This window comes from Dendropsophus ebraccatus, chromosome 5 (genome assembly GCF_027789765.1).
Source record: "Dendropsophus ebraccatus isolate aDenEbr1 chromosome 5, aDenEbr1.pat, whole genome shotgun sequence".
NCBI lineage: Eukaryota > Metazoa > Chordata > Amphibia > Anura > Hylidae > Dendropsophus > Dendropsophus ebraccatus.
The window spans coordinates 158592539-158606362 of NC_091458.1; the positions used below are offsets into that span (position 1 = coordinate 158592539).

The 13824-nt window shown below is 45.3% G+C and overlaps 1 protein-coding gene across 13 annotated transcripts in view; it reads right to left on the reverse strand.

The window, feature by feature from the left end:
* The window catches only part of SRRM3 (serine/arginine repetitive matrix 3), a 249766-nt gene that overhangs the window by 134807 nt on the left and 101135 nt on the right, over window positions 1–13824 (reverse strand). For all 13 annotated transcript variants that reach the window (XR_011363240.1, XM_069971748.1, XM_069971751.1 and 10 more), the window contains one exon: window positions 958–1211. Coding sequence is in view for 12 of the 13 variants with exons in the window: in XM_069971748.1 (XP_069827849.1) it covers window positions 958–1181 (224 nt within the window). In the remaining variant the exon portion in view is untranslated. The remainder of the gene's footprint in view (window positions 1–957; window positions 1212–13824) is intronic.

The window sequence follows — 13824 nt, forward strand, 5'->3', positions numbered from 1 at the left end:
GGTCTCCCTGGCTACAAACATGCCATAAGACTGTAATGCGCATGCCCCCCATTGGATCAGAATGGGGCTCACGCGAATTATAGTCTTATGACATGTTTATAGTCATGGGGACCCAAAATTCCCACTGATACTGCTTTAGGCCACGTTCCCACTTTAGAAACATATCAGGCAAAGGCAGCCATCTCATTATGTAGACAGATGCTAATAAAGATTGTGGCTATTATTGGTGGCCATCTTGAGATGGCCACCTCCCCCCGATGTGTTCCTGAAGAGGGACCATAGCCTAAGGCAGTATTCTAGTAAGGGGTACTTCGGGCTAGGTGTATTTTTAGTGTATGGCTGGGGAAGGGGTGGATATAGACACAGCCGGTCACTTACCTCCCCGCTTCCAGCGCCAGGTACCGGATCGTGCCGCCCCATTCTCCTATCCCGCTGCCGCTTCCTGGTCTAAGCTACGGCTCAAACGTGATGTTTTAAGGCAGCTCAGCCATTTAGCAGCCGAGGCGGTCACGTCTCAAGCCGCAGCCCAGACCAGGAAGCGACAGCGGGACGGGAGAACGGGGCGACGCGATCCGGGACCCAACGCTGGAACCAGGGAGGTAAGTGACCGGCGGCTTCTGCATCCACCCCTTCCCCGGCCATACACTAAAAATACACCTAGCCCGGAGTATCCCTTTAAAGGGAACCAAGCAGCATGATTGTGCTGATCTGGTTCCCAGCTGCATCTTACAGACCTAGGCTGCAGCCCCCCTAACATATGAGCCGCCCCTCTCCTGGCCTTACACCCCGCAGTAAACACTTTTTCCCCCGAGATACTGCTCGTACGCTGGGGAGCTACATCCTGGATGTGTAGGATGCAACTGGGAGCCATATCAGCACAATCGTCCCTTTCAAAGTCATTCCATCCAATACATTATCACTGGGTTTTGGCAAGGCTGCCAATAGACAATGACTTACCCCTGTTCTTCCATCATTTCCTGCAGCTCCATGCACTTTAGTTCCACTCTTCTTTTCCGCTCATGGTCCAGAATTTCTCGGTGGGCTTTCTTAACCAGACTTGGCTCGGCAGCTCTCGCTTCTTCTTCTGATTTATGCCAAGTACCTGAGGCGCTGGGCTGAGTAAAGCCATTGGCTGCTTCTTGTGGAGATGGAATCCTGGCACCATTGTTGAAAACCGACATTGCGATGCTTTCTTACCGCTCGTATTCTTCCTGCGAAAATACAAACAGATTTCTTTAAGCTAACGTTGACGCCTTATCTTTCACACACCTTTGAAACAGAATGGTAAAGGAAATGGTCTCCATGCTCCAAGCAGCTCCGCTAAATTAAAACTGACGGCTTAATGGAGGAAGAGCTGTATTAATCTGCTTTTCTGCTAGACGGGGACCAACACCGCCAACCAAGCAGCACAAGCTACATTATCAAGCTTCCATTGCAGACAGAGGAGTCAATTCTCATATATTAGGGCTTTGGGAGAGCTGACCATGTGTAAAACACAGCCAGAGATTGCCGCGCACCCCAATGGGAACAAATTGTAAGAGCTAATTGGAAAAGAAGCCCTGGCAGCGTCTGAGGCTATTCTGCACATTGTAATGTAATTACAGACACACCTTCAGAGTACTGTGCATGGGAAGCTGCTATTACATGTATTATTACACAGTGCAGCCTAAATATAAGCAAATATGGAATAATTCTGCAATGAAACAGCTGGAGCCCCACAACCAATCAATGACATCAATGATAACATATGGGAAAGTTATTACATACAGGAAAGTTATTACATACGGGAAAGTTATTACATACGGGAAAGTTATTACATACGGGAAAGTTATTACATATGGTAAAGTTATTACATACGAGAAAGTTATTATATACGGGAAAGTTATTATATAGGGGAAAGTTATTACATAGGGGAAAGTTATTACATACAGGAAAGTTATTATATATGGTAAAGTTATTATATAGGGAAAAGTTTTTACATACAGGAAAGTTATTACATACGGGAAAGTTATTATATACGGGAAAGTTATTATATAGGGGAAAGTTATTATATACAGGAAAGTTATTACATACGGGAAAGTTATTATATATGGTTAAGTTATTACATACAGGAAAGTTATTACATACAGGAAAGTTATTACATACGGGAAAGTTATTATATACGGGAAAGTTATTATATACGGGAAAGTTATTATATACGGGAAAGTTATTACATACAGGAAAGTTATTACATACGGGAAAGTTATTATATACGGCAAAGTTATTATATAGGGGAAAGTTATTATATACAGGAAAGTTATTATATACAGGAAAGTTATTATACAGGGGAAAGTTATTACATACGAGAAAGTTATTACATATAGGAAAGTTATTATATATATAGGAAAGTTATTACATACGGGAAAGTTACTAGGGTTCTGGGAGGAAACTCTATCCAGCTAAGACATGGCATATCTTCTGTAGAACGTTATTGCTGTATTGCTACCACTTTCTAGATCAGCATTTATCATAGGAAGTATATATATAGATTTGTATTATGTATAAACTTTGGATACAAATAAAACAAAAGAGCAGATATCCAAAAAGGAAGGAGTCTTAAAGAGGTACTCTGGAGAAAAAAAAAGTTATTTAAATCAACTGGTGTCAGAAAGTTAGACATGTTTATATCAGCTGTATTCTCTCCAGTCTGACACAGTGCTCTCTGTTGCCACCTCTGTCCATGTCAGGAACTGTCCAGAGCAGCAGCAAATCCCCATAGAAAACCTCGCCTGCTCTGGACAGTTCCTGACATGGACAGAGGTGGCAGCAGAGAGCTCTGTGTCAGACTGGAGAGAATACACCACTCCCTGCAGGACATACAGCAGCTGATAAGTTCTGGAAAACTGGAGATTTCTTTTTTTAAAAAGTAATCTACAAATCTGTATAACTTTCAGATTTTTTTCCCCTATGCCATATACCTTTAAGAGTCATTTGCTTCATTCAAGTGGTTTAAAATTCTATTTACCTGTTGATTGCTTAGTTATAGCGGCTTCTGGAAAAGCTAGTGAAAACCAGCATGGCCGTTTACTGGCTATAAACAACTTTTTTATGGTGTCCACAAGTGTCCATTCACATGTACATAATCTACAGCTGATATCAATGTAACTAATCAGCAGCCATATTGTTGGTTATACTGACCTTTATATTTAAAAAAGCTACAATAAGGAAATGGACACATATGGAGCTAAAATTTTAACAACTTGGTATAACTAATGATTTATACTTAACAGTAATTGTTATTCTAACACTAAGGCTTAAGGTGGAACTAACATTGCAGCCCGGTGGAGGCTTAAGGTGGAACTAACATTGCAGCCCGCAGGTTAGTATAAACTAGTGACAGAGAAGCTGAACAGGATGATGGATCACTACGGCTGGGTTCACACTAACGTTTTTGCAAAAAAAGGATGAAAACTGATGAAAAAAAACCGGAAGCAATTGTGTGCATCTGTTTTTCCATTGACTTACCTTATCCGTTTTTTTTAAAAGACACAAAAATTAGGTCGACCCCATTTTTGTGTACACTAGAAGAAACAGATCCATTTTGATCCAACTTTTTATAATGGAAGTCAATGGAAAAACGGACCAAAAGGGTTGCACACAGTTGCATCCGTTTTTGAGAAAACGGACTGCAAAAACGTAGTGTGAACCCAGCCTTACATTGTTCTGTGCAGCTGATTCAGAGATATCCTCCTGAATAACATGGACAATAAGTAGTCCTCTCCATTATGTGCATGAGCTCAGTAGTCCTGGATATTCATAAGCAGAAAACTCCGCCCACACTCAGAGGATTGGCAGTTGTCAATCTACACTCTCATTAGGCCAATCAGCAGCTGGGGAGGGGGGGGGGGGAGGATTGAGTCACACAGCAGAAAGTCCATTCTCCCGCATATCTGGAGAACGGGAGAACAGGATGACTCTGTCCCTAGTTTATGCTACCCTTATAAAATGCAGCATACAGCTACTGTCAGACGCCCTTTAAGCACCTTGGTGAAGTGATGTTACCTGCATTTACAATCTCAATACAGCAGCGTCATTTGATGGATGCACAATAAATGCAATACATAACTGCTCAGACCTATTCATATCTAGTGCATGGGAAGAAGAACGCAATCCGACGGTCCCCAAATGCTGCTCGTTCCAAAAGGCAATTATTGTTGTCAGGGAAACAGTCTCTAACTGACCTAAACCTCAGGCTGTGATGTCAGATCCAATACCAGCAAAGTTCCCTAGGGATAACTGGATCTCTGCTCTTCTCTTCCTTGAAATTCTTAACCTATTGAAAGCTCAGAAAATCCTCATTAGGTAAAAGAGCGATGAGTTTCTACAAGCCACAAGTAACATTTCCCAGCCCAGTACGGCATGTGAGATCAGCATAGCATAATCGCATATAGTATCCATGTAATCTAACAAACCATGGAGCAATGACGGGAACGGTAATGAGAATACTAAGGGAAATGTGGAAAATGCTAGCATTGCCCCCAGAGACCCATCAGATTACACCAAGGATTCTTCTTTAGAGTCCCGGAAAATTATGCTGTCAAAAGGAGAAGTCCGTCGGGAAGGGAAAAAAATAAATCAGTTTGGGCAGGGGGTGAGGGAACATAATAAAGAATGTATATTAAAGGAGAAGTCCGGCAAAAAATTTTATTAAAGTATTGTATTGCCCTCCAAAAGTTATACAAATCCCCAATATACAATTAATACAGGAAATGCTTATGAAGTGCTTTTTCCCTGCACTTACTACTACATCAAGGCTTCACTTCCTGGATAACATGGTGATGTCACTTCCTGGATAACATGGTGATGTCACTTCCTGGATAACACGGTGATGTCACTTCCTGGATAACACGGTGATGTCACTTCCTGGATAACATGGTGATGTCACTACCTGGATAACACGGTGATGTCACTTCCTAGATAACACGGTGATGTCACTTCCTAGATAACACGGTGATGTCACTTCCTGGATAACATGGTCATGTCACTTCCTGGATAACATGGTGATGTCACGACCCAACTCCCAGAGCTGTTCGGGCTGTGGATGCTGGAGAGGATGATGGCAGGGAGACACTGAGGGACACAGGGCACTGGAGGGACACTGAGCATCCCCCTGCCATCATCCTCTCCAGCAGCCACAGCCCGCACAGCTCTGGGAGTCAGGTTGTGACATCACCAGCTTGATGCAGTAGTGGAAAAAAAGCACTTTATGTGCATTTCCCGTAATAAGTGTATATTGGTGATTTGCACAACTTTTGGGGGGCAATACAATACTTTAATAAAACTTTTTGCCGGACTTCTCCTTTAACCGTTCCCCGTTTCCATGCAGAACCTCTGCCGACATTCTTCATCACTTTACAACCTGGCTAATGGATTCCCCGTTACAACATCACAACCTGGCACAGCCAGTGATTGGGGCGGGACATTGCTGCAGTCACTGATTGGCTGAGCAGGCTATATCCCTCCCATTCTTGCCAGGTCGTGATGTACACAGAATCTGTAAGAAAATGGCATCCAGCGGGGTCCGGGAGCCCAGTTATGCAGTATTGTGGAGGCACGGGGTCTAATAGGTATACTTTATTATGTTTCCCCCAACCCCTGCCGGCACTCAATTTTTTTCAGATTTTGCAGGACTTCTCCTTTAAGCAGTTTCTCTTTATCATGGACAGGCAGTCATTGGCACTTTCAGAGATTTCTCTTCCTGTTCACAGGGTTGGGGTTAAAGACCATAAGTGCTAAACAGGGCAAGAATTAATACACAAAAAAAGTAAATCAGAAAACCCCTTTAGAGCATCACAGCTACAACAAGACTCCTCTGAACGTATGGCAACACTTTCTGAACAAGATGTCCTGAACATGTTCTTACTAGAGCGGAGTGAACTTCAAGCATGCTCCAGTCCGAACCCGAGCGTGCAGCATTTGAATACTGGTGGCTGCTGAAGTTGGATGCCACCCTAGGGAGTCCTGAAAAACATGGATACAGCCTATGGCCTATGGATGTATCTATGTGTTCCAGGTAGTCTTAGGATCGCATGCAACCCCTTATAAAATGTCCCATCCTATTCATGTCGTTAGACATTGGTGAACGGTTTGCTATTTTGTTTAGAGATGAGCAAAGCAGATTCGATTGGCTTCAGATTAAACCAAATTGATCTGCGCTCATATCCCTCAGGCTGCCGACTCCGTGCAGAGGAAGTATATCGCCCAGAGACCGCCTAGAAAACATTAAAGAGGTACTTTGGGCAAGGGGTATTTTAACTGTATGGCTGGGGAGGGGGTTGATATAGACGCCACCGTCCACTTACCTCCCAGACTCCAGCACTGGGTCCTGGATCGTGCCGCCCCGCTCTCCCGTTCCGCTGTCGTTTCCTGGTCTGAGCTGCGGCTTGAGACGTCACGTCTCAAGGTCACTCAGCCATTCACCGGTCGTAGCGGGGTCCCGCCTCGGCCGCTGAATGGCTGAGTTGCCTTGAGATGTCACGTCTCAAGCTGCAGCTCAGACCAGGAAGCAGGATGGGAGAACGGGGCGGTGCGATCCGGGACCAGACGCTGGAATTGGGGTGGTAAGTGGACGGCGGCCTCTATATCCCCCCCCCCCACCCTGGCCTTACAGTAAAAATAGCCCTAGCCCGGAGTACCCAGCTATACATCGCTGTATCCATGTTTTCCAGGCAGTCCTCAGGCAGTATCCTCCCTCCACATGGTGGCGGCAGCCTGGGCGATACCAGCGCAGATCAGTTTCGCTCATCTCTAATTTTGTTTCTTTCATATTCATGGTGTTATTAAAATCACCAACACTACAAGTCAAAGGCATCAATAGCGTTACCCAACGTTATAGACCAGTTTTCATATCAAGATAACAAAGTTCTAAAGGAAATGCCATATCCACAAAAGACCCTCCTTCATGTGAAATGCTCCTGTTATGGTCTATAAATATGATATATAATGCTACAAAAGTATTAAGTTGTTTGTAGATGAAATTTGTACCTGGGAGAACTAGGGATGATTAGGATTCAAATTATGTTTAAATCCTTGTATAGATATTTCAATCTAGAATCTTTTTCGTAACTTTCTTGCCAGACCACAGGTGTCAATCTCAGACCCTAAGGGCCCGTTCACACCACGGAATCAGTGCGGCGATTCTGCTCTGTCACGGCGGCGGCGGCGTCCCGTGTTCCGGGCCGCCGCCGCGACCTCCTCCTGCCCCATGCAGCCGCCGGGGTCCTTGTGCAGGGACCCGGCGCCTCACCTCTCCTCCGCTCCTGTCTCCGTCTGTGCCAGCCGGCGCGCGCGTCCCCGCCTCCTAGGGCGCGCGCGCCCCGGCTGTCTCAGATTTAAAGGGCCAGTCCGCCCTTAATTGGTTAGTTGCACCAATCACTCCCTATAAATCCCAGCATGCCCTGTCCCTTGTGTTGGAGCCTCTACATGCTTCCCATGGCCCAGCTCCCTGTTGTTCCTGATTCCTATCCGCTACCTGGTCCCTAGTCCCTGTTCCTGATTCCTATCCGCTACCTGGTCCCTAGTCCTTGTTCCTGGTTCCTGTTCCCCTGTTTCACCATTGCTCCTGTGTTCAGCCTGTCACCTGCGGTTACGCCTACAGACCTCTTCCAGCACCATCTCCTGCCTACTGCTCCTGCCACGCCTCGCCTGCCGTCGCTAGCAACCAAGCCAGGGGTAGCGACCTGGGGGTCGCCTGCCGCAGCAAGTCCATCCCGCCTTGCGGCAGGCTCTGGTGAAAACCAGCGGCCCCTTAGACTCCGCTCCCTGGTGAGGTTAGTGCCATCGCTGGTGACGGTCCAGTGGATCCACTACTCCAGGCGTTACATGCTCAGAACTGACGCTCACAGATTCCACTCCGAATCCCATCTGCTACCTCTTTCAATGGGAGGTCTCTTGCCCCTCTGCTCTCTACACCTCTCCGCTCAAAGGCTTTGGCTGTCCAGGCATGATGGGAATTGTAATTTTGTAACAGCTGGAGGGCCTGAGTTTGAGACCCTTGTGCTAGACTATTATTACCTGTGGACCAATTGGTAAATCAAGTTCAATACATTTCTTGACAGCTGAACTGCTTGGTTTTACAGTACATATGCGGAGAGTGCACGGATCAGCCATATGTCCATACAGCTAAATTAGCACTTCAGTATTATTTTAATATATTAAGGCCTCATTCACACACCCGTAGTGCAGGCCGCGGCCCGCACTACGAATGTGAATCCGTAGTGCTCCGTGCTTCATGGAGCACCACGTTCATCCGTGCTGCAAGAGAACGGTCTGAATTACAACACGTCCGTTTTTTTTTGCAGCACGGATCGCGGCCCCGTATACACGTACGGACGTGTGAACGAGGCCATTGGATAACATTGGTCTCATGTTCGGTCCGCAATTGCAGACAGAACGGATGTGTGAATTAGGCCTTAAAATGAACTCCTGTATAAGTAGATATTGCTTACTGTGGTCCATTTCATATGCTTTTTATCTACTATGGATAATCTTCTCGTCGTTCTTCCACACTTGGTCCATGAAAGAAAAAAAAAAAAAAAAAAAAAAAGATTCATTGTACTGATGGTGCTGGGTGCATCTGTCAGAAAGCAGGATGATAGATAGCGGCACACTTCAGCTGATGATATGCTGAGCTGCCTAAGAAGGTAGGAGCTGAGCGTTGTGTTATATATTACATCCTATACTCAGGAGCAGACCTGGGACTCCTTCTGTATTCAGCAATCCAGGTATTTCTTTATATAGGTGGAGTAACGGGAACAATTCGAGAGCAGGAAAAAGCGAGGAAGGACGGACGTTTCAGTCATTGTTAGTGGAACGGAAGGAGATCCCTAACTATGTACTAAACTGGGAGCAGGCCATATTGCTTATTGTTAGGAACAATTGTGGATGATTTAGTATAGGGAGTTTGCATTGTCTTTTTCCCTGACCCTTCCTGTCCACATCTGGGTTGCTCTTATACCGTGGACGGCCTGGAAGCTCTGGGGGCTGAATGTATACGACTATGGGTTATATCTGATATAAGAGAAGGTTCCAATAATCACTCTTTTTTCATACTGCAAAAGCAGATCCCATACAGAAGCCGCTTTACTGCACAGATACAGATACTGCTATACGGATGAGGGAGACTAAGGGCCCCTATTACACGGGACGATTATTGTGCCAAAAATTGTTACATCGTTCAAATTTAAACGATAATCTTTCAGTGTAATTGCACATTGTCCATTGGTTTGCTGGGATCAGATGGAGTAAACGATCATAGTAACAATCGCAATAACGATCATAGTAATGATTGTAACTAACGACAATCGTTCTGTGTAATATGGTGAACGATTTCAGGTTAACAATAAACAATCTCGTTTGCAATCGTTTATCGTTAAAAATCGCTCCATGTAATAGGAGCCTAAGGAGCCATTCCCAGCAGCAGTGTACAATAATGTGATTGTGATATATAATACATAACACCTTCCTGCATTACAGCCACTTTATGTTATATTGCACTACAACTAGTACCATCGTATTAGAGGCTGTTCCTTAAAGGGAATGTATGGCCTAGATTTTCTTTTAATAATTACAGCCAGATATTTTGTCTAATCTTTTTCTATTTTCTGAATGTACTTGTTATTTCATGTTGTGTCCATTGGTATGGAGGCGGCCATCTTGCCTGAGCGATGCAAATGAGATGAATGTGATGCATTACTGAGCATATTCTGTGACCTTTGAAGAAGTCATCCCATAGGGAGCTGATGTTGTCTGTACAGATCACTTTACAGCAGCCTCCTCTTATCACCACAGACACAACAGGAAGTATCAGTATCAGCTTAGTTTTAAATCTAGTGGTCAGAATAAAAACTGCAAGATTTCAAAACTGTTTTTTAACGACAAGGACACTTTCAAGCCCGCAGGCGCCACTGGAACTTCTGAGCCGGTCTGTGAAGTGACAGGCCACTCAATCACCGGCACTGTCCCGTCTTGACCAGTGATTGGCTGAACGGCCTGTCACTTCACAGACCGGCTCAGAAGTTCCATTGGCAGCTGCGGGCAGATGGCAGAAGTGAGGAGGAAACTGGCGTGGATGAGTATAGAGGCTGCTGGAGAGGATGATGGCAGGGGGACACTGAGGGACACAGGGCACTGGAGGGACACTGAGCATCCCCCTGCCATCATCCTCTCCAGCAGCCACAGCCCGACCAGCTCTAGGAGTCGTGACATCACCATGTTATCCAGGAAGTGACATCACCATGTTATCCGGGAAGTGACATCACCATGTTATCCAAGAAGTGACATCACCATGTTATCCAAGAAGTGACATCACCATGTTATCCAAGAAGTGACATCACCATGTTATCCAAGTGACATCACCATGTTATCCAGGAAGTGACATCACCATGTTATCCAGGAAGTGACATCACCATGTTATCCAGGAAGTGACATCACCATGTTATCCAGGAAGTGAAGCCTTGATGCAGTAGTAAGTGCAGGGAAAAAGCACTTTATGAGCATTTCCCATAATAAGTGTATATTGGTGATTTGTGTAACTTTTGGGGGGGCAATACTATAATAAAAACTTTCGGCTGGCTCTCCTTTATGCCTCCCTCTGTGTTTTTAGGGGGCTGTAAAAGTGCAGATAAAAAATATTTTTCCTTACTTTTTTTTTGTTCTTTCTGCCAGTTTTGCCCCCCGCCCGCAATTTAGTGTAAATTACTATGCCTAGATTACAAATTACTACAGGTGTGGGGCTGCAATACACATATAGTTTAAAAATGTTAAAATATATTTAGGTGAAGAGGCCTAAGCTGCAATACTTCTGCTGCCAAATGTATGCCACTGTGTGTGATAAAAATAGTGATGTCCCTGAAAACCTCTTTACAGGGGACTTGTGACTATAAAAATGCTCCCTAAGCTATCGGCATCATGTTATAGAGCAGAAGGAGGTAAGTGGATTGATATATATCTTTATGGGAAAATATTCAGTATAACTTGTAATTTATGGATTGAAATCAGTTTTTTTCTGCTAAAGAGTCCAGTCCATTGAGTGACTCCACCCACTGGACTCCTTATCACAGAATGATCAGGGATTTTAATCAACAAGTTACAAGTTTTACAGAATTTTTTCCCACAAAGATATATATCAATCTGCTCAGCACTTCCTGCTCTATAACATCATGCCGATAGATTGGATAGCTATGTCTTGGTGACAGGTTCCCTTTAAATATTTTTATAGGAAGAAGTGGGTCCCTTTATAACCTATATTACCAGTCCTTCCTTACAGCTGGATCATTGTATACTTTAGCAGAATAGGAGCGGCTATAAAAATGAGTGATTTATTTTTATGGATAAACTACCATGCAAAAACACAGACTACGCTGGCACACGCTGGCAATCAATTTTACGGAACACAAAAAAAAAAAAAAAAAAGTCTAAAAACAATAACTGCCAACAATAAATGCTCTAAGGTATCCTAGATTCCTGAGAACATCATTCTAGCTTTGGAATATAAATGCTATAAATTAAATTATTGGCACGTGAAAATGTAGAATAGCGTCGCTGAATTCCGCTTCGAGACGTATGTATTGACAATTTCAACGATGCCGGGGAAAGCGGAATATTTAACTCTATTTTTAGGAAGGCTTTGCTCAAAAGCTGTGACTCTACTTGTCAAAAACAATGAATAAAACATGGAAACATAGACGGTGATGCCAGAAACAGAATTGGGAACAACCAGTCTAAGTACTTTTCTAATTGCTTTAAACATCTCTATCTAGATAACAGAATTATGGAAAATGGAATCATGAGGCTGATATGTCTACAATCACTACAGATCAAAGTATACATCTATGTTTGTGGATGATGCGGCAGTACTCCTAATGGTGTTCTGGAGCGGAGTTTACGCCGACTAACAGCGAAGGAAAGGCGCAGAGGAAGAGGGTAAGAGTATATATACCATCCTCCTCAGCGTCCCTGGCGTTATAGAGAGCTATCAGCAGGTTAGGCTGGGTTCACACTACGTTTTTTTCATCCGTTTTTTTTTTTGCAAAAAATGGATGAAAAATGGATGAAAAAAACTGATGCATTTGTATGCATCCGTTTTGATCCGTTTTTTTGCATTGACTTCCATTATAAAGAAAAACGGATCAAAATGGATGTTGTTTTTTTTTTTAAGTACACAAAAACGGAGTCCACCTCATTTTTGTGTCCTTTAAAAAAACAGATCCATTTTAGGGTGCGTTCACACCTTCAGGATCCGCAGCGGATTTTCATACTGCGAGTATTCAGCTAAATCAGCTGCGGATCCTGTACTGTGAAGCTCAATGGGTCCCATACACGCAGCGGATCCGCTGCCTGCATGGGACCCAGCCCCTTTAACTCTTGCGCTGCCGCCGGCCGCCCGCAGGTAACAGCCCCGGCCCCCTTAAACCCCCGCACCGTCCACACACCCGATCAGCGACTCCCCCCCCGCCCGCACGCTTGATCGCTGCCTGGGTTTTTTTCATCAGTTTTTCATCAGTTTTTTGCAAAAAAATCTACAAGATAAGGTGATACAGTGATGATACAGAATTACTGTGGGTTGTAACCTAGTATAAAGAGATGGGTTTTCAGGTGTAACGACTGAAGTCCTGGCTGCTACCTCTGGCTAGGCTTGCTAACCGCGGCAGGCAAGGTGCAGCTGGAGACACGTAGGCAGACAGCAGGAATGCAGCAAGGCTCACGGCTAGAACCCGAGGCAGCAGGAGCACAGTGAGAGCCAAGGGCAGGAAGCACGGACGGGAACCACAGACAGGAACAACAGGCAGGAACCAGAGACAGGAACAACGGGCAGGAACAACGGGCAGGAACACAGAGAGCTGGGACCACACACTAAGGAAAGCCTGCAGAGGCACCAACAAGGAAGGGCAGAACAGGTGCACATATTTATAGTGAGGAGGTGTTAGGTGCAAAACCAATCAGGGACGTACTGTCCTTTTAAATTGCTGAGAGTCGGAGCATGCACACCCTAGGAGGCAGGGACGTGCGCGCTGGACAGGGCAGTAACTATGACAGAGACAGTAACTATGTAACTATGTAAGGTGCCTGGACATGGGCTCCAATGCCTCTATCAAATGGGAACGGGGGAGTGCGGAACGGCTTCAGCCGAGGCACAGGACGACGACGCTGCCGGAACATCAGTCTACAGGTCCTGATGGTGGATGAGAGCAGGATTTGTCGGAGTAGAGAGTTCCGGAGTATGGGGGAGGCTCTGGCAAAATCTTGGAGGCAGTTGTGTGTGGTACAAACAAGGGGAAGCACAAAAGGTGGTCATTGGAGGTTCGGAGATTGCGTGAGGGATGATAGTGGGATATCAGGTCAGAGATATAGGGAGGGGACAGGTTGTGGACGGCCTTGTACGTCATGGTCAAAAATTTAATATGAATTCGTTGGGCAATGGGGAGCCAGTAAAGGGTTTGTCAGAGGCAGAACGAGGGGAGAGGTGGATTAGTTGGGCAACAGAGGGGTACTCTGGGCTGGGGAGCTTTTTTGTCTATGGCCAGGAGTAGGTGGATGAGGGCAATGACGTCCCCTTACCTCCCCGGTTCCAGCGATGATCCCACCTCTGCCACGTCACGTCTTAAGCCCGCGGCAGAGTCTAGGAAGCGGCCGAGCAGTGCAGACCAGAGCGGCGCAATCCGGGACGTGGTGCTGGAACCTGGGAGGTAAGGGGATGTCATTGCCCTCATCCACCTCCTCCCCGCCCATAGACAAAAAAAGCCCCCCAGCCCGGAGTACCCCTTTAAGGATAGACTGGGGGGAGCA